General features: G+C 48.5%; 1 protein-coding gene across 2 annotated transcripts in view; it reads left to right on the plus strand.

Annotated features, from left to right (window-relative positions):
- The first annotated feature begins 2,070 nt into the window (after positions 1-2,070).
- The window catches only part of Phf2 (PHD finger protein 2), a 74,778-nt gene continuing 52,010 nt past the window's right edge, over positions 2,071-24,838 (plus strand). For both annotated transcript variants that reach the window (XM_038333628.1, XM_038333629.2), the window contains exon 1: positions 2,071-2,183. In XM_038333628.1, the coding sequence (XP_038189556.1) occupies positions 2,086-2,183 (98 nt within the window). In that variant the 5' untranslated portion in view covers positions 2,071-2,085. The remainder of the gene's footprint in view (positions 2,184-24,838) is intronic.

A 24,838-nucleotide genomic window follows, 5' to 3' on the forward strand; every position in this document is an offset into this window, starting at 1 on the left:
CTAGTCTGATTGCTGCTGCACAGTGCAGCAACCCCAGGAGCTCTGAGAATCAGGAAAGTATCTGGTCCCCACGCACAGGGACAGCTTGTGGTGGGCACAGCCACCTGCCAGAGAGAACATCAGAAGGTGGAGAGAGTCGATGGAGGCACCTGGTGGTCAGTACTCCACCAGAAGAAGGAAAGGCTTTCTGGGAGAAGGGTGAGGGGAGAGGCACAGGTTCAGGACTAATGTGTGTAGGAGGTGCCCTTCCCTTGCTCCCTCTGCCCCAACCATTGGCAGGCCACTCCTCTTCTGCATTTAACTGCTCTGAGCCTCAGTTTTCACTTCTGCTAAACGGCATCAGCACCACCTCTTGGGGAAATGGAGGGTCCTTAAGGTAATGGAGATAGAGTTTGCCGCCTACAGGACTCACTCTGGGTCTCCTATAGACTCCACCCTTTAGTTGCAGGAGCTCACACCTGGTGCTGATGCTATCTAGGGACAGTTATTCGTTGTCTTCTCATGAGAAGAACCACCAGGACAAAGCAGACCAAAGGTGACAGCCGGAATTCAGGCAGGTGACCTGAACAGAGCTCATTCTGTACAGTTTGGAGGGGTACTTTACCTGCTCCCAATTTCCCACATTATTTTTCCTACCTCCCCTTCCACATGTGCACTCTTAGCTAAAGCACTGTTTGCCCTGGGTCAGATTCTGAGTTGTGTTCCTGGGTTCACAAATTTGGGGCGGGCAGGGGGTGGCTGAGGGCAGATTCTGGCTCAATGAGAGGATCTCCTTGAGTCGCCTGCAATGGAGCAAATGGTTGACTGGCAGCTGCAGTCTGGGCAGGGATGTTGAGGACTCTGCCTTGACAAGGTAAGAGGAGGCCTGAGACTCGAGCTCACCTGCAGAGACGAGCATCTCCACGTGTTATGTGGGGGCAAGCAGAGAGGAGGCAAATCTAGCAGACAGGTTTCTTACTGGGTATGTGTCCCTGCTCCGCAGACGCGACCCGGGTAGGGGATAGAGGACTCCTCACTCGTCTCCCACCAGCAAATGAACAAACAAGTTCTAAGCAGGACAGGTTAGACTAGGGAGCCAGTTCAGGGCAAGGCTGCAGGGGCGAGAACGACAACACAACCCCTTTTCTTCTTCCCAATCCTGTGGCTCAGATGCGAGTCACTGGACTGTCCTCCGCCCCTAAGGTCTGGGGGTCTAGGGTTGTAATGCAGGCTCCTGGGCGGCACCACTGCCAGGTAAGCTGTGTCTCATAGTAGCTCGCTCTCGGGTCCCCTGACTTTTGTCCTCCACCTCGGGGGGCCGGAGCATCAGGAAAGTTCACCGGATCGCGCGAAGGAGCCAGGCAGTCCCCAGTTAGGAAGAAGGGGAAGGGGAGGTTGTTCAAGAGCCAGTAAACTCATACGCAGTTCGGGATGGGAGGGAAGCTGCCGGGCCCAGGAAGAGGAAAATCCCCCTGTCCATCCCACTTCGGGGTCAGAAGAAAGTTAAGGCCAAGGAGTTGCTTCTGGCTGAGGCAGGGCTGTGCGGACTGTGCTCACTCAGTCGGAGACAGGGGGCTCCCCGGCTCTCCTCTCCTGTCGTCCCGGGGCCACCCTCTCCTCGCCCGGTCCTCCCGGACTGGCTGCTGGCTCTCCCGGGCCCGCGGCCCACCTTCTACCGCGGCCCGCCTTCCCGGCGGCGGGAGCGGGGCCCAGGCCGGCGGGCGGAGGCGGCGCCACCCGGGGCGCTGACGTAGCGGCCGCTCGGCGGCCGGGGGTCCCTTCGGTGGGGCCGCGGCTCCCCGCCCGCCGCCCCCGCGCGTCCATTCGCTTTGTGTCCCGCGCGCGGCCGGGCCCCCCGCGCACTCTCAGCCTTGCGCCCCGCGGCCCGGCGGGCGGCTCCCGGCGCGGCCCCAGCAGCCCGCGCCGGCATTGTGTGGACGCGCCCGGCCGCGAGCGCGCGCGCGGGCCCTGCCGAGCGCCCCCGGCCCCGTCCGCTCCGGCCGCGGCGCCCGCGCCGCCGCCCCCGCCGCCCTCGCCGCGCGGCCCCCGGCCCGGCCCGGCCCGACCCGGGCAGCGCAGCGGCGGGGCGAGCGGCGGCGCGGCAACATGGCGACGGTGCCCGTGTACTGCGTCTGCCGGCTGCCCTACGACGTTACCCGCTTCATGATCGAGTGCGACGCCTGCAAGGACTGGTTCCACGGCAGGTGAGCGCGCCGCGGCCCGCCCGGCTCACCGAGCCCCGCGCCCGGGCCGCGCGCCCCGGGCCCCGCTGGGCACCGCAGCCGCGTTCGGCCGCCGGGCCGCGCGCCCTTTTGTGCCCAGGGCGGGGGCGTACGGCCGCGGCGCACAAAGCGAGGCCCGCGGCCGGGGCGGGCGAGGGGCGCGGGGAAGTTGGGGCTCCGGCCGCTATGGGGCTGGGACCCGGCCGTCTGACAGCGGGGCCGCAGTGGCCGCGGAGGCCCGGAGCCGGACGAGGCCCAGGCCTGGGGCCCCCGCCGCCAGCCCCCTGCGAAGTTGCAGGAACTTTCCCCGCGCGGGCTCGGGGCGGCCGGGCCGGGAGAGGCGGGCGCGCGGCCCGGCGCGGGTCCCTCGAGAGGCGCGACTGGCGGGCTCCGGACCTGGCAGGGCTAGGGCAGACCCGAGGACGGTAGCGAGGTGGTGGCCGGTGCCTCCAGCCCCTGCCGGAACCGGGAAACCTCCCTAGGACCTTGTCCTGGCGGGCAGGAACCCTCTGGGGACCCTGCGCGCCTACGGCCCGGGCCGGCCTGTGGGCCTAGGCGGGAGTGCAGTGACAGACCGATGTGAGTGTCTGTGTGTTGGGGTGGGGGTGTTGTGGCTTGGCCACCTCCTTCCTGGCCTGTTCGGTTCCCCATTTCCCTCCTCTCTGCTCCAGGCAGGGACACCCCAGTTTTGACATGACCTTATGCTCTTTAAGGAAGATGGGGAGGGGGAAGGAGGTAAGTCCGGAGATCCTAAACCCGCCCTCCTGGCCCTTGACGGTGGCCATGACCTGGCCTTGTGCCTACTTTTCGAGAGCCTAAGTCCCTTCCTACTCAGAAGTAAGAGGAGGAGAAAGAGGTGATCATCCTGCTTAAACTGCTCCAACAGGTTCTCTTGTGTCTGACTTTGTCTGTGGGGTGTGCTTGGGCCTCAAGAGGGCTGACCCAAAGCTGGACAGGTCTGTCTGTTCCCCTGGGTGTGAGTTTTTAGTAGGTAGTAGCAGGGTGTGAGTTCTGGATGGTCCCTGACCTTCCTTCCAGAGAGAAGACCCTCCTGTTTCCTCACATCCAGAATCTTTAGGAATCTTAGTGAGCTGGGGAGCTAAGTAACAGGGATGTGATGGGCTGGCTCACATCTGTAGGCCCTAGGACCGAGGCTTATCCGACTCTCGTGGGGTAACCTGACTAGCCTTAGGAAGGGTGGTCTTTTATGGCTCGCTAAAAACTCTGAGGTATCCTCTGCTGCCTCCACCAAATATCTAGGGCTATGGAGAGCCCTCAGAGCTGTGTGACCCCTGGACTGTGCTCCAAATAGGGCCACTCTAAACAGTAACTAACTGGTATCCATTTCCAAGGGGTTTGTGGCCAGATCACGGTGGAGGCCTCCCCCAATCCAGAAACGTTGGAAATCTGGTCCTCAGTAGCTCTAAGAGTGGTGGAACCCCCTCTTCCTGTCTTAATCCAGGGCCTGCAGCACCCCAGGTCTTTTACTTTTGCCCAGGCAGAGAAAGGGGAGATGAGCTCAGTGGGCAGTCTTGATACTAGCTGAGGTTTGTTATCTGTTTTTGTTTTGTTTCTGGAGGCCTAGTCACCTTAATGCTTCTCTGAGGATTTCAGTTTGATCTGAGACAGGCAGTTGATTAGCCCAGATGCATTTGCACCTGTTCAGGGCTCCGGGTTGTAACAGGGCTCAGTCATGGCAGGTGTTTTCTTATGCTCAAGTGCACCCTGAGTGGTGCCTGTTTGTGGGTTTAGACCTCTGACTAGCTCTGTGCAGGTTCAAGGGTTGGGGCCTAAGTGAGGCAGGGTGGGAAAGGCCTGGGCCTCTTCCTGCTCCAGTAGCCTGGGACAGATCCCTGAGCCCCTCTCAAGTCTCTCTTATTCAAGAATGGGAGTGGAAGGGGTGTGCTCAGCTTCATGTGTTGTCTCTCCCTCCGGAGAGTCTTGGAAGACCCCTGATGGCTCTCTTCAGACCTGTGTAGCTGCACCTGGGTTGTTAATTCCCTCAGTTTACATTTTACCTTCCATTTGAACAGCGTGTATGCCTTTACATTTTTGATCTTGAGGAAACAAGACTTACCAAAGAAATTGTTAACATGGTTTCCCCAGGAGAGGTAGAGCATACCTATAATCCCAGCAACTAAAAGGTGGAGGAGGCAGGAACATCAAGAGTTCAAGGCTATCCTTGGTGTTATACATCCTGTTTGAGGCCAGCCTCATGTGTGTGAGACCCTGTCTGGAAAGTAGCAGCAAGGGCTGGTGAGATGGCTCAGCAGAGAAAAGCTCTTGCTGACAAGGCCATTGACCCCAGTTCTAGTCCGAGGACCCACACGGGAGATGCAGGTTGTCCTCTGATCTCCACATCTGCCCCATGACATGAACTCCCCTCCAAAATAAACTTGAACAGTAGTAACAACTGCACCCGAACACCAAAAACAACAGAAGGGATTCTGCTACACATAGCCTCCAATCCACTTCTTCTAAGTGACTTAGTTGACTATGCCAGCTTTGAAATTAAGGCGAGAACTTTAGCTCAATGCTAGGGACTGAATATGCCACACTTTATTCCAACTTCTTCAGCCAGGTTTCCCTCCTTCAAGTACTTTTCCTGTTTCCAGATCCCACACAGAGTTGGATTCCTTACCCTGGCAAATGTCTCTTTTAAAAGGAAACTTTGTATCATTCTCTAAAATGGAGCATTATTTTAACTCCGTACACAGTAACCATAAAAATAAACACAGCAGCCAGACGATGGTCTCACATGCCTTTAATCCCAGCACTTGGAAGGCAGAGGCAGGTGGATCTCTGAGTTGGAGGCCAGCCTGATCTACAGAGCCAATTCCAGGACAGCCAGGACTACACAGAGAAACCCTGTCTTGAAAACAAAAACAAAACAAAGCAAAACAAAAACCCCCACAGTAACCAGAAAGCCTCAGTTTGTCCTACCTGGGGTCACATTACACATTTCCAGCAAGGCTTTGGGGGCGATTGGAATGAGGATCTCTTAAGTCACCTATGCTTACAGCAAAGGGGTGTTGGTTCTTGACTGCTTCTGTGACCTAGAACTTGCTTGGGATGGCCACTTTCTAAAGCCCGGCTTGAGTCCATGCTGAGTGTGCCTTTCTAGAGGCAAGGAGCTCCACAGCACCCTGGCAGGCGATCTCTTTGGGGACAGCCTGGTGCAATGGGATGAGGTGTGTGGCACACTAGAGATTGTTTATCCTGTATTTCTTGGAGAGGGCAGTGGGGTGTGGGGAGCATGGGGAAGGAGCCTCACCTTTAAGTCCATGGCATGTATAGGTTTTTTGGCGTCCTCTCCCTAGGCCCCTTCAAGATTCTTCACTCAATCCTGCCTTGGTAGTGACCGATACTCCCTTTGCTTTTCTGGGATACCTGTGGTGCCTGAGAGTTGGGACTTGGATGTAGAAGGGAATGATTCAAAGGCAGGATTTTGTAGAAAGCAGCTGGAGGTCAGTTGCTCCTGAAAGTGTCACATCTGGTCCACTTGGTAGGGACCTGGAGCCCTACAGAGGCCTTGGGAACCTGCCTTCTTTGGAATCTTACTCTTGTACAGAATCTCTTAGGTCAGAAACCTCAGTCTTTCCTTGCGCCTGTTTCATCCATTGGGTGGATGGGAGCAGAGCTCATGAGCAGCACTCCTGCCTGCCTCCGGCTTTGGAAGACCCGGCCTCTCACTTGTCACTGACTTGCTTGGAAGAATTTTGACCTCTGGGAGGCAGGAATGGCTGCATTAATTCATCCAACATCTTTAAGCCTGACCCTCTGGCCCTCTTATGGGTGCTCATTCCATCAGAAGGTTCCTTGGAGGCATTGCCAATAAAATCGACTTCAGAAAGCTTAAAAGATGTGCAGGTGACTTACTGACAAAAGTTTCACTCGTTTCTCAGTAAATATTTGCTCTGTGTTCTAGGAGGGGCTCAAAGATGGCAGTGAGACCTCTGTGGGTGGCCAGGTGGACCTCTTGACTGTCTGTTACTGGGTTCTTCTTGTGTATGGTTTAGAATTACAGATGGACTTCTTTCTCGCTCTGGGGGGTGGGGGTGTCTTGTCTCAGAGTGGCAAGTGAGATCTGTGGGAGCAGAGAAATAGGAAGGAAGGCAGGAAGGTCAAGGGAGAGCGGACTTAGGTATAGGCAGACAGTGCACTGTGGGACGGGATGGGGATCTGGGCCAAGTGTGGCAAGAACAGGCTCTAAGGGTTGTTTTTGTTGCTTTGTCTTTTTTTCTGTCTGTCTTTCTTTACCCTCTTCTTCTCTCCCTCCCCCTCCTTCTTTCCTTCCTCCTACTTTTTTTTTTTTTGAGTCAGGGTCTCACTAACCCTAGGCCAGCTTTTAAGTCTTTATCCTCCTGCCTCAATCTCCTGGGCACTGCCGTTAAAAAAGGCTTGTACCACCCTACCTGTTTTGTTAGAATCCCAGTGGCTGTTCTTAGGACAGATGGAAGGCAGGGATAGGGAGCCACCAAGTAAGTGCAAAAGCAGGGCTCCTGGGGACATCGTGCCTGTTTGTCCCCCTGGGCTCTACCTGCCCTCTTCCTGGGGTTCTATTTCTATGTCCAACTCCTTTAGACTGCGGTGGCCTGTGTGGGCTTTCATTATGTCAACTTAGCCTTAAGGTCCTTGGAGCAGAACCTCATCTGGGGTACCTGGGGACATGGGGACTTGTGGCAGTGCTCAGCATGCCAGCTCTGCTGCTGGCCAGCAGAGTTCATGTCTCACAGGAAGGAGACATGGCCAAGAGGTGCCTGAGCTATCATAGACTCTGATACTGCATATGGGGAAGAGGCCCTCCACTGAGACAGCCTAGAGATGTATTTAGGAATAAAAATCCATCATTTTAAATAAATAAACTATATTTATTTTGTATGCATAAAAGTTTTGCATGTATGTATTATGTATATGTACCATGTACATGTCTGATACCTATGGAGGTCAGAATAGGAACTCATATTCCCTAGAACTGGAAGTATGGGTGATTATGAACTGCCATGTAGGTGTTGGGATTTGAAACCTAGTTCTCTGCAAGAGCAACATGTGTTCTTAACCTCTGAGCCATCTCTCCAGCCCCTAACCCAGCATTTTAAGAGAAGGAATTCTCCCTATGTGAGTTTGCAAAGTTCTGGAAAAAGTGGGAAGAATGTCCGTTCAGTACCAGAGGAGACTAGGAACCCTGACGGTGTTTCCGGAGAGGGATGCAGATGTCTGAAAGGAAGTAGCTTGGTGTGAGCCTTGTCCTAATCTCCATGATGTATGCTTTTTTTTTCTCCTACTGGAAATAATTTGGCTGGCATCAGCATGGTACAAGCACAGGATTGCAGCCCATATTTGTTTGGGGCCATTTGGGCACCAGGCATAACTACAGATGGCCCAAGATCTGGGATGTCCAGTGCCAACTCCTCTATCCCAGGCCACCTTTTTTCCTACAATTTCCTCATAGTACCTCACACTTGCCAGGCTCTTATTTAGAAAGAATGAAGAAATTACTGTTGGAACTGGGCCACCGTCTAATGCTGCGTGGCGTACCCTGCAAGAGTCCACCAACTTCTCAAGTCCTCAAGCTCCATTGTGGGTGAAGCAAGTCTACTGGCTGGGTCCTGAGACCGTGATGGTGACCGTAGGGCTGCAGGTGCTTACCGCATTTAGGCCATGCTGAATTCCTGTGGGACTATGGAAGCCTCGTCTATCTGGTCTCTGTATAACTGTGAGTGGAAGTCTAGTCTAGTAGGTCACAGTGTCAACTTCATTCTCAGCGCTGACCCGGAGGTAGCCAAGTCTGTCATTTATGGTTTTCCTGCCCCCAGCAGGTAGATGTGTTCACCTCTAAGATGGTATGGCAAGAAGGAGGTGCCTTGCTTGTGCTTTTCTTGTTCAAGGTTTGAACAGACACTGGGTGCTGATAACCATGTGAGTTCATGGATGTGGCTGTATGGTGTGGCGTGAGCCCATCCAGAGGTCCACAGGCAGTGCTGGGTGTGGAGTGGTCCCTGTCCAAGCAGCTACCTGAATAGTCCCTGCTGGGTCTCAGTGTATCCCCACCTCTCAGGCAGGGGTTCTCATCTTTGTTTCCTTCCTTCCCTGCTGGTCATCTTTAGTTCCCATTTTTCTGGCCACTTCTACGCTTAGTTTTGTGGTTTGGTGGCACTGGACTTCTCTAGTCGTACCCTGCCTGCCCATATCAAAACCCCAAGTTTAAAAAACAGAACACGTATCTGGAACTCCAGCTTGCTTAGCTGTCATCTCAAGCCCTGAGACCTGGAGGTCTTTTTTCAGGCAAGTGGAGCAGTCAGTCTCTTGCCTTTCTGAAAAGATAGGGTGAAGTGCAGTTCGTATGAAGTTGGCCATTTTAAGTAGACAGTTTACCCTGGCACCACACCAGGAAGAGTTCAGCGACATTCAGAGCATATGTGCTGTGTGACTCTCCCTCTGTCCATCAAACAGCCATGCCTCTTTCTCTGCCTGTCCCTATCCCCTATTGACTGGGTGTCTTCAGGCCCTGTGGATTTACCTATTCAGAATATTTTATGTAAACAGAATCACACAACATTAAACATTATGAATCTGACATCTGTTTCTATTTCTGAGGCTAATATTTTTGAGGTTCATGTGTTGGTGTTATTATTTTATTATTTTTTGTTGCTGTCTTTTGAGACAGGGGTCTTCTGTGTTGTCCTAGAACTAGCTTTTTAGACCAGGCTGGCCTCGAACTCACAGAGATCCGCCTGCCTCTGCCTCCTGACTACTGGGATTAAAGGCATGCGCCACCACGCTCAGCTCTGAGTTTTCTTTCTTTCTTTCTTTCTTTCTTTCTTTCTTTCTTTCTTTCTTTCCTTCCTTCCTTCTTTCTTTCTTTCTTTTTATGGCTGAATAATATTCTACTGTCTGGGTGTCTAGGCCACAGCTCTCCATTGTCAGTTGGGTTGAGTTTGGGTTATCTCCTCGTGTGGCTGTTGTAAATAGTGTTGCCATGCATATTTGTGCACCAACGTTTGGTTGAACACCTGTTTCCAGTTTTTCTGGGTATACTAACCACACGTGTTACCGCTGAGCTGCACCCCCAGCCCTATATTTAACTTTGTGAGTAACCAGCAGGGCATCTGCCACAGGGCCTGCCGCGTGCCCCCATTCTCGCCAGCGATTGCTGTTTCCAAGTCTTTGTATTATAATCATCCTCACGGGTGTGGGTGCCAAGTAGCGTTCGGTGGTGGCTTTGACTTGTCCCTGATAACTGATGGTGTTGGCCATCTTGCCTCTGCAGCCTGGTGTTTTGGTCTTTGGCTTTGAGAGACATCTACCTAAGACCCCTGTCCCCCTGTGCTGGAGATGGAATCTAGAGCTTTGTACTTGGTAGGCGAGTGTCCCACCACTGAGCCACACTCACTCCCCAGCCCCATTGCACACTTTATTGTTTATTATGTGTGCTGGGCTCTGTGTGCATGCTTGTTTGCCACAGTAGCATGTGTGTGAGCAGAGGACAGCTTGCAGGAGTTAGTTTCCTCCTTCTATTGATTGGATCTCGGGCATCAGCTAAAGCAAGCCATCTTGTCTGCCCTTTCCTTCCTTCCTTCCTTCCTTCCTTCCTTCCTTCCTTCCTTCCTTCCTTTTTCTCTCTTTCTTCTTTCTTTGTTTCTCTCTTTTATAAATTGGATTGTTTATCTTCATTTCTGAGCTTTAGAGCTGCTTATGTATTCTAGCATTCTAACAATTACACCTTTATCAGGTACATGATTTGCAAGTGGCTTTTTGTTTATTTTTCTATTTCTCTGAGTTAACTTTTCATGTTCTTCCCTCCCTCCATCTTTTTGGGTTTTTTTGAGATACTCTTTCTCTGAGAAGCCCTGCCCTGGCTGTCCTTGACCTAACTCGGAGATCTGTCTGCTTCCGCCTCCCAAGTGCTAGAATTAAGGGCATGTGCCACCAGTGCCCAGGCTACTTGTCATGATTTTGATACCATCCATTGGTTTATAAAAGTTTTTAGCTTTAATAAAATCCAGCTTGCTTATTTATTTATATTTCTTCTTCATGGTTTTAGTGTCCTAAAATCTCTTATCAAATCAATTGTTATAAGGTTTACTCTAGTGATTTTTTTTAAGTTTCATACTCTCAACTCTTTATTTCAAAAAATTAGATATTTTGTGTGTGCATATGCACATGAGCACATTCACACCACTATGTATGTCTCGTGTGTGTGTGCACACACATGTGTGCGCACATTTGCATGCATACATGCACACCATCACCTACATGTGAAAGTCAGAGGAAAACTTGTGAGAATTGGTGCTGTTTTTCCTATCATGTGGAGCCCAGGAATCTAACTCAGTTTTCAAGCAATCTTCCTGGCCCTCAACTCTTAGATTTAGGTTTTAAAAAATCTTTTTTTTTTTTTTTTTTTTGAGACAGGGTTTCTCTGTGACTTTGGAGCCTGTCCTGGAACTAGCTCTTGTAGACCAGGCTGGTCTCGAACTCACAGAGATCCGCCTGCCTCTGCCTCCCGAGTGCTGGGATTAAAGGTGTGCGCCACCACCGCCCGGCTTAAAAAATCTTTTATTTGTTGTTACTTTTTGTTTGTTTTAGGGACAGGGTCTCACTATGTGGCCTTGACTGGCCTGGGATTTGCTCTGTAGACAAGGCTGGCTTTGAATCACAGAGATCCTCCTGTCTCTGCCTCCTGAGTACTGGAATCAAAAGCATGCACCACAGACTTGGCTTCTAAGTATTTTAAGATTTTCATTTATTTTTGTGTCAGGGGGCACATGGCACAGTGTGAGTGTGTGTGTGTGTGTGTGTGTGTGTGTGTGTGTACAGTTTGCAGGAGTCAGTTCTCTTCACTGTGGGTGGATCTTAGGGACAGAACTCAGATCGCCAGCTGTGGCGGCCAGCACCTTTAGGCTTTTGATCCATTGCGTGAGGGAGATCTCTGGTTAGTCCTTATTTACAGGCTGTCTTCACTGCTGCGGTGAAGTTCCTAAGGTTGCTGCCTAAAGGGAGAAAAGTTTTTAGTTCCTGGTTTTCGAGTTTGGTGACATAGTTACTTGGTCACATTGCTTTAGGCTTGTAAGATTCATGTTTTCTACATGTTTATGTGTGTGCACACACGTGTGCAAATGTGAATATGGAGGTCAGAGGTCAATGTTGAGTCACTTCTGTCACTCTCTACCTTTTATTCATTCTTTCCCTCCCTCCCTCCCTCCCTCCCTCCCTCCCTCCCTCCCTCCCTCCCTCCCTCCTTTTCTCATGGCCCGGAACTCCCTCATTTAGCAAGACTGTCTGGCTAGCAAGCCCCAAGGATGCTCCCGTTCCCTTTTTACCAAGTACAGGGTGAAATACCACATCATGGGGTCTGTTTGTTTGTTTGTTGTTTTAACATGGTCCCTGGGGATCAGAACTTAGGTCCTTGTGGCAAGCACTTTAATGAACGCACCATCTCCTAGCCCCAGATCCTTGGTTTTTTTGAGACAGTTTTGCTGTGTAGCCCAGTCTCTCTCAAACTCATGGTCCTTCTGACTCATCTTCTGAAGTGCTGGGATTATAGGTGTGCGTCATCACTCAGCTTCCCATAGTGTTTCTTGAAAATAACTTTTGCTCTATTGTTCTCCATTGTTGAAAACCATGTGTATAAATGGGGTTTAATTCTGATCTCTCAATTCTATCCCCTAACTATTTCTGTCTATCCTTAGGCCCGTGCCTCGTGGTTCTGAGCACTGTGGGTTTGTAATGTGTTTGGAATCAGAAGTGTGAGCACTGTGTTTTACTCCTCTCCACCCACAGGGTTATTCTGTTGTTTGGAACCCATGTTTAGCCCCTTGCAATTCCATGTAAATTTGAGTGCTGTGTTTCTGCAGAAATAAAAATAAAGAAAAGAAAGGCAGCTGGGCTTTGACATGGATGGCGATGTTTATAGGTTTGTGCATTGTTCTTTTGACAGGCTTAAGGCTTCTGACCGCGAGCACAACATCTCTCTCTATCTTCTTTGGCCATTTCCACCAGTGCTTTGTGGTATCCAAGTCTCTGACTTCCTTGGCTTGTTCCTAGATATTCTGAGAGCAGTGCTTCTGTAAGTCATTCACTCTTACAAGTCTTTTTCTGTCCCGCCAGCCAGCTCCCAAATAATGACATAGAGATTTCTTATTAATTATGAAAACTTGACCTATAATTTAGGCGTATTCCTAACTAGCTCTTATAACTTAAATTAAACCATTTATATTAATCTATGTTCAATCCCATGGAGTTACCTCTCTTCCATCTTGCACCTTCTGTTTCCTCCCTACCAATCTGGCAACTCTGCCCCTTCTTTCCAGAGTTCTCTTTCTCTGCCTGGAAGTTCCACCTATACTTCCTGCCTAGCTATTGGACATTTAGCTTTTTATTGCACCAATCACAACAATGTTTTTATATAGTATACAAATATCCCACAATCATTCACTGATGGTGCCTGACTTTTTGTTTTTGTTTATCTTTAGTGTTGGACATTGCATCTAGGGGCTTGTGTATACTAGATAAATACTCTCCCACTGAGATATACCCAGCACCATTTCTGGCCGTTTTACTTGTTTTCATAGTTCCCTTGTAACATCTAACTGGGTTTTTGGAATCACACATGTGCCCCAACCCCTTTTGGGTTTTATGCCCATGCTGGCATGGCACACCCAAATGCTGGGTGCACAATGCATGCCCTCATATCTTTGAAACAGGGTTACCATCTTCCTTTTTAACCATAAGCTTTGCTGGGCCTCTGTGCCAGATGTAGAGTCCAGGCATTTTTATATGTGTGGGACTCCTTTTGTATCATGCATACGGTCCTCCTGTGCAAGTCTTCTTCTCCTTCCCCTATCACCATCATCCTGTGGGGTTGCCTTTATGGTTGAAGCTGTGTTGAGGACTCCCAAGACTTAGGCTGGTGGTGTTTTTGAGCTGTGACAGATGCCCCATGCAGGCAGCATGTGATCTTATTAGTATGCAGGCTGCCCTGAGAGCTTGGTGGGTTACTCTCGCCAGGTGGACCAGCTAACTAAAGTTTAGCGGATTAAGATTGCCCAGTTCAATACAGCAGAATACCATATACAGCTGGAGTATCTGTCCCAGGTCTCTGCAATAGTTCCCTTCCTGCCACAGTGACAGGAAACCCCAGGTTGACTGCAGGATCCTATCAGGCAAAGAAGAGCACACTAGGAATGTTTTAGTGGGAAATGTCTGGAGTCAGAACTAGGCAGACCCACTGTGTGTATAGGCCAGATCAGCTGTAGAGTTTCTACAGGGGCAGGTCTAGACATGATTGGGGGTGCTTGGATGTAGGGAGCAGTTCAGGAACCCAAAGACCTTACAGGGAGTCTAGGAAAGTGAAGCCATTCCAAGCCCTGGGCTAGAGTGAGTCTCTATTCTTTCTCATCTCTTCTGATGTTCCTCCATGACCCTGCGAGGAACAGAGCAGGAGGTACCAGGCCAGCTGCATAGTGCCCAGGTCCCCGACCCGGGGACGGAGAGCTAGTGAGACAAAGTGCAGGTGCTACTGTGGTGGCCGAGGCAGGACAAGGAAAAACTGCTGTCTGTCTTTCTGTCTGTCTGTCTGTCTGTCTGTCTGTCTGTCTGAGGTACAGGCCTCCCTGCCTCACAAGAGCAGCCTGAAGGAAGACAGTGGCTGGCTTGTGTGCTGGGTGGGGCTGTGTCCTTAGGAGCCTGGGGCATGTTCTCTGGCTGTGAGCATGTGGAGCTGGTCCCATGAGTGGCCCATGTGGAGTGCAGGATGGGTAGCCCCCAGAGAGAATATAAGGCCACCACTTATTCTTTTTACTACCTCCACTTGGTTATTTTTTTAATTGATTTTATTGAGCTATACATTTTTCTCTGATCACCTCCTTTCCTCTCCCCTTCCCTCCCTTTAACCCTTTCCCAGGGTCCCCACGCTCCCAATTTACTTAGGAGATCTTGTCTTTTTCTACTTCCCATGTAGATTAAATCCATGTATGTCTCTCTTAGGGTCCTCATTGTTATCTGGGTTCTCTGAGATTATGATTTGTAGGATTTTTTTATTTTTATTTTTGCTTTAAGTCTAAAAACCACTTATGAGTGAGTACATGTGATAATTGTCTTTATGTGTCTGGGTTACCTCACTCAATATGATGTTTTCTAGCTCCATCCATTTGCCTGCAAATTTCAAGATGTCATTATTTTTTCTCTGCTGTGTAGAACTCCATTGTGTAAATGTACCACATTTTTCTTATCCATTCTTCAGTCAAGGGGCATTTAGGTTATTTCCAGGTTCTGGCTATGACAAACAATGCTGCTGTGAACATATAGTTGAGCACATGTCTTTGTGGTATGATTGAGCATCCTTTGGGTATATACCCAAAAGTGGTATTGCTGGGTCTAAGGAAGGTTGTTTCCTAATTTTCTGAGAAATCACCACAATGATACCCAAAGGGGCTGTACCAGCTTGTACTCCCACCAGCAATGCAGGAGTGCTCCCTTTACCCCACATCCTTTCCAGCATAAGTGGTCATCAGTGTTTTTGATCTTGGCCATTCTTACAGGTGTAAGATGGAATCTCAGAGTTGTTTTGATTTACATTTCTCTGATGCCTGATGATGTTGAGCATTTCCTTAAATGTCTTTCAGCCATTTTAGATTCCTCTGTTGAGAGTTCTCTATTTAGATCTGTACTCAATTTTTTTATTGAATTATTTGTTCTTTTGATGACCAATTTCTTGAGTTCTTTATATATTTTGGAGATCAGACCTCTGATGTGGGGTGGTAAAGATCTTTTCCCATTCTGTAGACTGATGTTTTGTCTTGTTGACCGTGTCCTTTGCTTTACAGAAGCTTTTCAGTTTCAGGAGGTCCCATTTATTAATTGTTGCTCTCAGTGTCTGTGCTACTGGGGTTATATTTAGGAATTTAGGTTATATTTAGGAATGTCTGTGCCAATGCATTCAAATGTACTTCCAACTTTCTCTTCTATGAGATTCAGTGTGGCTGGCTCTATGTTGAGGTCTCTGATCCATTTGGACTTGAGTTTTGTGCTTGGTGATAGATATGGATCTATTTTCATTCTTCTACATGCTAATATCCAGTTATGTCAGCACCATTTGTTAAATATGCTTTCTTTTTTCCATTTGATACTTTTTTTTGCTTCTTTGTCAAGAATCAGGTGTTAGTAGGTGTGTGGATTTATATCTGGGTCTTTGATTCAGTTCCATTGGTCTTCCTGTCTGTTTTTATGCCAGTACCAGGCTGTTTTCAGAACTGTAGCTCTGTAGTAGAGTTTGAAGTCAGGGATTGAGTTGCCTCCAGAAGTTCCTTTATTGTACAGGACTGTTTTGGTTTACCTTGGTTGTTTTGCTTTTCCATATGAAGTTGAGTACCGTTCTTTCAAGGTCTGCAAAAAATTTTACTGGGATTTTGATGGGTATTGCATTTAATCTGTAGATTGCTTTTGGTAAAATTGCCATTTTTACTAGGTTAATTCTACCCACCCAAGAGCACAGGAGATCTTTCCACTTTTTGGTGTCTTCTTCAATCTCTTTCTTCAAAGATTTAAAGTTTTTGTCATACAAGTCATCCACTTGTTTGGCTAGAGTTACTCCGAGATATTTTATGCTATTTGTGGCTATTGGGAAGGATGATATTTCTCTGATTTTTTTTCTCAGCCCATTTATCATCTGTGTAAAGGAGGGCTACTGATTTTTTTTGAGTTAATCTTGTATCCTGCTACATTACTGAACGTGTTTATGAGATGTAGAAGTTCCTTGGTAGAATTTTTGGGGTCACTTATGTAAACTATCATATATATCATCAGCAAATAGTGAGAGTTTGATGTCTTCTTTTCTGATTTGTAAGCCCTTGATCTCCTTTTGTTGTCTTATTGTTCTAGCTAGGGCCTCAAGAACTATATTGAATAGATATGGAGAGAGTGGACAACCTTGTCTTGTTTCTGATTTCAGTGGTATCACTGTGAGTTTCTCTCCATTTAGTTTGATGTTGACTGTTGGCTTGCTGTATATTGCCTTTATTATATTTAGGTATGTTCCTTGTATACCTGCTCTCTCCAAGACCTTTTCCATGAAGGGATGTTGTATTTTATCGAAAGCTTTTTTAGCATCTAATGAGATGATCATGTGGTTTTTATTTTTCAGCTTGTTTATATGGTGGATTATGTTGACAGATTTTTGTATGTTGAACTATCCCTGCATCTCTGGGATGAAGTTGACTTAGTCATGGTGGATGATGTTTCTGATGTGTTCTTGGATTCGATTTGCCAGTATTTTATTGAGTATTTTGCATCAATGTTCATGAGTGAGGTTGGTCTGTAATTCTCTTTCTTAGTAACGTCTTTATGTAGTTTGGGTATCAGGGTAATTTTAGCCTCATAAAAAGAGTTTGACAATGTTCCTTCTGTTTCCATTGTGTGGAACAATTTGGGGAGTATTGGTATTAGTTCTTCTTTGGAAATCTTGTAGAATTCTGAGCTGAAACCATCTGGTCCTGGGCTTTTTTTGATTGGGAGACTTTTGATGACTATTTCTATTTCTTTAGCAGTTATAGGTCTATTTAATTTGCTTATCTGGTCTTGATTTAATTTTAGTAAGTGATATTTATCCAGAAAGTTGTCCATTTCCTTTAAGTTTTCCAATTTTGTAGAGTACAGGTTTTCAAAATATTACTTGATGATTCTCAGTGTTTCCTCCTGTCTGTTGTTATGTCCCCTTTTCATTTCTGATTGTGTTAATTTGGATATTCTCTCTCTGCCTTTTGGTTAGTTTGGATAAAAATTTGTCTATTTTGTTGATTTTCTTGAAGAACCAACTCTTTGTCTCATTGATTTTTTGTATTGTTTCTTTGTTTCTGTTTTGTTGATTTTAGCTCTCAATTTGATTATTTTCTGCCTTCTTGTTTTCTTGGCTAAGTTTGTTTATTTTTGTTCTAAAGTTTTCAAATGTTCTGTTAATTCACTAGTGTGGGATTTTTCTTTATGTAGGCATTTAGTGCTATGAACTTTCCTCTTAGCACTGCTTTCATTGTGTCCCATAAATTTGGGTCTTTAATTTCTCCCTTTATTTCTTCTTGACCCATTGATGCTTCAGGTGCGCATTGTTTAATTTCCATGTGTCTGTGGGCTTTCTGGAATTAGTGTTGCAGTTGAATTCTAATTTTAAACCATGGCGATCTGATAAGATACATGGGGTTACTCCAATTTTTTTTGTACCTGTTGAGGTTTGCTTTGTTACCTAGTATGCAGTCAATTTTTGAGAACATTTCATGAGGTTCTGAGAAGAAGGTATATTCTTTATGTTTGGATGGAATATTCTATAGATGTCTGTTAAGTCCATTTAAGTCATAACATTTGTTAGTTCCCTTATTTCTCTGTTAATGTTTTGTCTGACAGACCTGTCCAGTGGTGAGAGTGGAGTGTTGAAGTCTCCCACTATTAGTGTGTGGGATTCAATGTGCACCACTTATTCTTATACATAACACAGGGCTGGGCACAGGCCAACATTTGGGCAGGTGTCAGTGTTTGAAAGAGGACTGGTGTGCCCTACCTGGGCTGCCAGGCTGTAGCAGAGACCCTGGCCCAATACTCCAGAAGTGTGGTGGTGACCTTGGGAGCAGACAAACATTCAGGCTGAAGGTCTCTGTGACTCTGTGATGTCACCTCTCCCATTACGCCCCTTTCCCTATGGGAAAGACTGTGAACTGGAACTCTGAGACCCCTGAGATCCAGAAACTATCCAGAATTTGTGTTTTAAGACAGTCAGTCTTGTAGATGAACGCTGAGGAAGGGATGTGGTAAGCTTGGTGAGTGGAGATGACTCTGTTCTCATAAACTGCAGGTCACGTAGCACAAGAGTCCCCACCGAGACCCTTCCCCTTAAGTGTGAGGGCTTGTCACCCTGAGCACCGGTGGTGTCTCTGCCTAAAAGGAGACAGAATTCTGCCACCCTCCGCCCAGCTGCCTGTGACAGGTGCCTGTAACTGCCCCCTGGGAGCAGCTTTTCCTGCCCATGCTTTGCATATGGTTCTGGGCACCTCTGATGCCACCCTGATCTTGCGGCAACTCCCAGTGGCCTTTGGGTATGAGGCTGTTCAGAAGAAACCAGCCAACCAGGTCCCCTGAATCATGGCCCCACTAATTGTGCTGGCAAAAGCCAGGACTGGAGAGTAGTCTGTGAGACCTGTCTGCCACCCTTGGCAATGCCTGGTGACTACACATTTATGCATGGTGGTCCCTGAATCTCAGCTGGGTACAGACATCCTGAATTGGCCATGCTTGGAGTCTGTCCATCTAGATAGCTGCTTTTCCTGGGGTGAGAGATGAAGAACTCCCAGGGTGAAGGATGAATGGCAGAGGAGCTCACCCTGAGCTCCTCTGTAGTAGAAAGATCATCTACGAAGGTGTCTCCTCCAGCCATCCTGCTTGCCCCTTGGAAAATCTGCCAGGTTCTGTTCTGGCTTTGAGCCCACTTTATTATTTGGAGAGTGAAGACAGTAGCTGCCTTTGGCATTGAGGTTCTCATGGTACAGTGTTACCATGTGACCCACTAACCCCAGTCTGTGTATAGCTGACCCTTTGTCTCCCAGCGCTCTTCTATGACTGATGCCTGCTGGCCTCCCTGATCTGTTCCCTGCCTACTGGGGATCTTGATCAGGCCTTGGAATTGTGCTGTCTGGATTGGAGGAAATCCAGGTGCTGGGCAGTCTCTCCTGGGTGGCTCCTCATGGCCTGGGTAGCAATCTTGTATTTAAGCCTTGTCTCTCCCACATCTGAGCCATAGCTGGGATGGGTCCCAGAGTCACAGCTTCAGGGCAGATTGAAACACTCTAGAGCTGCAGGCTAGAAGTGGTCAGCTCTGGATGTGTCTGGTGTCAGCTCTGGTACGGAGCTGTGACTGCCCCAGACAGCAGAGATTGCTCAGCAGTTGAGAACTTGGACTGCACTGGCAGTGATCTACTCCAGTATCACTACCCAGCACCCATGTGGCTGATTCACAGCTCCCTATAACCCCAGTCCAGGGGACCAACATCATCTCCTGGACTCCATGGACAAATCTGTATCACATGTCCATTCTCATCCACAGAAGTAAAGGTATGTGGACTGCCTGGGCCAGATGTAGCCCTTCTCAACTTAAGACACAGGCAAATTTGAGAATAACTCAGAGTGTCGTGAGAACAGAACCAGCTTGGCTGATGTCTTTCCCCTCTTACCTCTTGAACTCTAATGCTTAATGAGGCCCTGAAGGCAGTTCTGGGAGTGGCCTAATGGGATTTATGTGTAGGGCTATCCCTGGCAACCTGTGTATCTTCTGGGGTGGTGAGTGAATGAAGCTTCTTCCAGGGGCCCTGGACACCAGGGCTGGGACTCCTGCTTTGTACCCATGTCTCTTGGATCTTTTTTCAGTTCCTCCCACACAGTGCCATCTCATCTGCAGAACCGGGAAGGCTCTGAGAACAGGTTCAGGTGTGGAGATAGCAGCTTTAAACAGGAGAATTTGTGTTCAAGTGGAGAAACTTTCTAATCATTGAAACTGTGCCCCAGGGGATACCATCTAGGGAAATGAGGTCTATGGTAGACCAGGGATGCTCAGTTTTGTGCTGTTGGCATTCTGGCCTAGAGGATGATTTGGAGTAGGGCCTGAGCTGTGTACTGTAGTATCTATAGTTCTGGTCTCATCATGTAGGTGCTGGGAGCACCCCAAGTTGTGATAAAGTGTCTTCAGCCTTTACCACTTGCTCTGAGGCAGACACAGTGGCACTCAGGGACAGGACAGGCCCCACCCCAAAATATTTTTTTTCTCATTTGAGCACCTGCAGTGCTGCCAAGTAGAGACCTGGGCTTGTCCACTCCAGTGCGTGTTGGTAGCAAGATGGCAAGAACTAAGGGTGTAGAACCTTAGGTTGTCAGATGACCATAGGTCATACTGATTTTGCTACACACTTGGCAGCTGAACTTTTGATGTCTGTCGCTATAGTTTTATTTTGTAATTACCTAGTGCTGCCATTCATTCACATTTAAATTCTTCTTCCCCGGAGCTGTGGCATTCTACCCACAGTCCTGATGTTCTCCGTTGGCAACAGAGCCAACAGGTTCAACGTGAGGTGTCTGGACTGGCTGCTTCCCACCTGTTTGTTTCTTCTCTATTTGAGCCATGTCTGCCCCAAGGTCTAAACTCACTTTTGTTTTTTCAAATTCTACCACTTTCCACCTTTCCCTCTGAGCCTAGGTCTCAAATCAGCCCAGGCTGGCCTTGAACTTGCTATATAGCTGAGGATGACCTGGAATGTTTTTCCTGGTTCTTCTGCCTCTACCTTCCAAGAGCTGAGATTACAGGCATGAGCCATCAAGCCCTGTTTAAATGATACTAAGGACAGAAGCCAGGACTTGTGCTTGTTAAATAAGCGCTCAACCAGCTGAGCTGCAGCCCAGCCCTTCCGTTCACGTTTAAGGTTGGTTTGCAGAAGGGTGTATACATGGCACTCAGTTTCCCTGAATGTTCACATTCTTAACTGTTAGAATAGAAGCCAACATCCATCATTGCTGCCCATGGCCTGGGCTGACTGACTCTGCAGCCCTCTTCACAGGCCCTTCTGCTAACACCACCCCGGAGACACCACCCTGGAGGTGTAATTGCACTTGTACTCTCTGCCCCTCCAGCTGTCATGGTGACCTCCCTGACTCTGTCCTATGACTGTGGAAGGTGAGACAGCAGCAGAGGCTGGATCTGAAGATCCCTTTGCCTTTGAGGGGCTGCTTCTCCCCAGGTATGTCAACACGCCCGTGTGACACCTTGACAGTCTCAGGGCCAGTCAGGGGAGGGATCCAGTGTCACTTGGCAGGTATCACGGTGACATCAACACACACCTCTGGTCTGCTGAAATATGGGTCATGAACCCACTCTCCACCCTGTGACCATCTGGTCCTGACAGTGGCCAGACAACAGTTTGTGAGCCTGGGTGCATTTCCTGTTTTATCAGTTTCTTCTGCATCTCACCTTCTAGGAAGAAGAGAATTAACTCTGTGGGTCTGTGGAGTTTCATCTAGTAAAAGCAGGACTCTGAGACAGCTTGATTTGGATGTGACTCTCCACTGGGTACAGGTTTACCTCTCTCTGTTGGGTGCTGGTTTGCCATGTCATAGGGCAGCCGTCTTGGGAACATTTGGTTCAAGCTCCACTTTTAACAAGTGGAAAACTGGCACTGTGAGGTAGGCAGTGGCTGTGAGGACCAGGGGCTTTGCCACCTCTTGTGGCCCAATGTTTCTTCCCTTGAGATGCTTTTCTGAAGGAAATCACTGCAACAGAAGTCACTTTCCATCTGAGAACACCCCAGACATAAGACAGGCAGTGTTGGTTGGCTGCCACAGTCTGCTAAGCTACAGCCATCAGATTGTGATGTGCCTCATGCCTTCAGTCCTGCTGCTCCCTGAGGACCTTGCAGGTAACCTGGGTTTGTTCCTTGGATGCAGTGATGTTGGGGTTCTGGGCATGGGGACGCAGGAACCACTGGAACTCCACAGTCTGTTCTGGATCCCCCTTACCTCCAAATGGCCCTGGCATCTCTACTTTTGAACATTTGGGTCTTTACCCAGAAGTCTGTGTGTCAAAACCTTGTCTTCATCCCTCACCAGGATCAGCTCAGAGTGTTCTCGTTCTGGGAAATCCCTAGTCCTGTCACCTTGGAATGGGTGACAGGAGGTGGCTCTGTGGATACCTCAGGTTGCTTTCCCACTTGGAGCAGCTCCTCTGATTTTCTTCTTTAAATTTAGATTTATTTATTATTTTCTATGTGTGGATGTTTACCTGTCTGTGTGTTTATGCACATGTATGTCTGGTATTCAAAGAGTTCAGAAGAAGGTGTCAGATGCCCTGTAAAAGGAGTCACAGTTGTGAGCTGCTTTGTGGATGCTAGAAATCTAATCTAACCACGGTTCTCTGCTCTTAACCCCCAAGTCATTTCTCCAGTCCCAGCTGCTCTGCTCTTGGCCTCAGGTTTTGGGGATTTCGTGGCTTTGCTTTTCTCACTCCTGGGGAGGTTTGTGATGGTGACTTGGTGAGACCACCACAGGATGGGTGGTGGCAGTGACTGACCAGCCCGAGTGGACTGTTCACGCATGGGATTCAGTGTCACCACGAGCCCATCTGGAAACACTGTCCACTGCTTGACACCTCCCACAGTACACCATAGTCTCTGAATACCCCTCTGATGGCCAGGACTCAGGAACCAGACTTTGTTCTCTGTCTGCTATGTGTGTGTGTCTATGTCTGCTCATCACATGTCCCTTGGTGTTAATTACCAGAGATGTGGCTAGGTGTCTCACCTGCTGTCAGCCACCTGCTCCTGGCCCTATGAGTGAGCCATGTCCCTACCATACCACTGTAAATGGTGAGATCTTTCACGGTGTCAGAAAGCTGCAGAGCCCTGGCCCATCCTGTGCGCCATAGCTCTCTGTTTCCTGGCTGTTATCCCAGAGAGCCCACCCCAGTCCTGCCAGTTCTAGACTCCTGACCAATCACCTTCTCACGGAATGTGCCACCAGGAGGCACTGTCCTCCCCCAGTACCACTTGCACCAGTCTGGAAGCTGTCCCTCTTGTAGTCAGGGGCAAAGCCCATCTGGAGAGGGGGTCTCATGAGCCAGGTCTCTACGAATCTTTGTTTCTTATCTTTCATGGCTTTGAAAAGGGTCAAAGAATAAGTGGTAGAAAATTCCAGCAAGATGAGTCATAGAGCTCACCCTCTAGCAGCAGGGATCTCCTGGGGCGGTCAGAGGTCTGACTGCAAGAGCCACAGGACACAGCTGTCCCCAGGGTCTGTCCCTTGCCCAGGGCTGAGAGTAAGCTCACCTCCTTTAGTCTAGAGTCCTTATCTCTGCTCATAGGACCTTGGACTGCATTTGCTCTCCAGTCAGGGTTGTTTGCTGTCTCTGAGGGTTTCATCCAGGGAGAAGGCTTTAATTCCCAAGGCTTCTGGAAAGAGATATTTGCTCTACATCTGCATACAATTGGTTTCCTTAGAAACCACTGGAATAGATGCTCTGGAGCCTGCTTCAGATTCTTAAAGAGACCCTGTCCTATATCTGGACGATCTAAAACCCCACAGAGTGGTTTTATAGTACATGCAAAGACATGTGAATATTCATCTAATAAATCAAGACTCCTAGGCTGAGGAATGATAGAACTGAGGGGTGATTAAATAAATGGCTGTGTGCACACACAATGGGAAATTATCCAGTTGCGAACAATGTGTTTACAGCGGCTTTAATGATTGGGGGAAATGTTTACAATGTAACATTAAATGACTTGCTGTATTTATTAGTAGGGTGACAGCTGCTATTAATTAGTTAAAACAAGCTCCAGTTTTAAAATATTTAAATTTAATATTTTAGCACTAAAGTTTTATTTTTGAAAATGAAGGGTTTAAAAGGTTATGATACTTTCTCTCAAGCACATTTATACTTTCCAGTGGGTTTTCCAGATCAGTCGTGTTACTTTTTCAATGAAAAAAAAAACGAATTCAGGACATGATGAGGAGAAGGTTTGTTGTAGATATGGGGGAGACCACAGCCAGAGGCATCTGGAAGGGTCCAGATTGAACCAGGCCTTGAGTAGAGGGTGGGGGAGCGAGAGAGGAAGAGAAGAGAGAATACCTGGGAACCCAGAGACCCAGAGGCCAAGAGACAAAGAGACTGGCATAGCCAAAATGGCTGGGTTATGTAGGAATCAGAGAAGCTGGAGGAAGGAGGGCCTGTCCCTGGGCTGGTGAGTTTAGGGTTGGGGATGGCGTATGCCTGCCAGGATGTCTCTGTAACTGGTCATGGGGATGCTGGGAGAGGCTGAAACTGCCAGTGTCTGCTTTGGTGTGTTAATGGGCACCTCAGTTAGCTATTTGTCCTGAGTATGAGACCTAACACTTTTATAGTTAGAAATGAAGTAAGCTGGGTGTGGTAGTGTACACCTGCTCAAGAGGCAGAGACAGGAAGATTGACAAATTTGTGGTCACCCTGGACTACACAGCGAGACTCTGTCTCATAAAACTAAAAACAAAACAAACACACAAAAAGAAAAAGAGAAGCAAAGTAGGCAAGGAAATCAGCTGTGGGTGTGCACTGTCTGGCTCCTTCTAGAGAAGTTTTTAGACACTGGTGTGGGGGTGAGTCTCCTTGTCTCACAGCTGTTGGCCACAGGCCTCTTGATACTGAAGACTGAGGGGGGATAGCCCCACTCTTTTGGTACACCCTGCCCCTTTTCCACTGTGACCTCACCCCCACAGTACTTTAGCCTACTGCCTGCCTTGTCTTCAGCCCCTGGAGGGCCTGAGAGCTAAAGGCTCTGCCCAGCCTTGGTGGTGCCGGGGGTGGGGTAAGTGGGGCTCCTTTCTCATACTCCTGGGTCCAATAGATCCTCCCTAAGAGCAGAGACCATCCTGCCACCAGCTGCATTCCTTGACCCCAGTGTGTACCAGGGGACCCCAGTGTTCAGCTTTATCACAAGCTGAGGGTAGTGTATGGGTCAGTTCTGGACATGCTAAGTACCCCTTCTTTACCCAGTGATGGCTCCTGTGTGGCTCTGAAGGTAAGCTTAAGCTCCTGTAGGACCTTAGGTGCTAGGATGACTTCCAGTAGGGAATCCACTCTTGGTCAA

Source organism: Arvicola amphibius, chromosome 6, assembly GCF_903992535.2.
Source record: "Arvicola amphibius chromosome 6, mArvAmp1.2, whole genome shotgun sequence".
In the NCBI taxonomy this organism is placed as follows: domain Eukaryota; kingdom Metazoa; phylum Chordata; class Mammalia; order Rodentia; family Cricetidae; genus Arvicola; species Arvicola amphibius.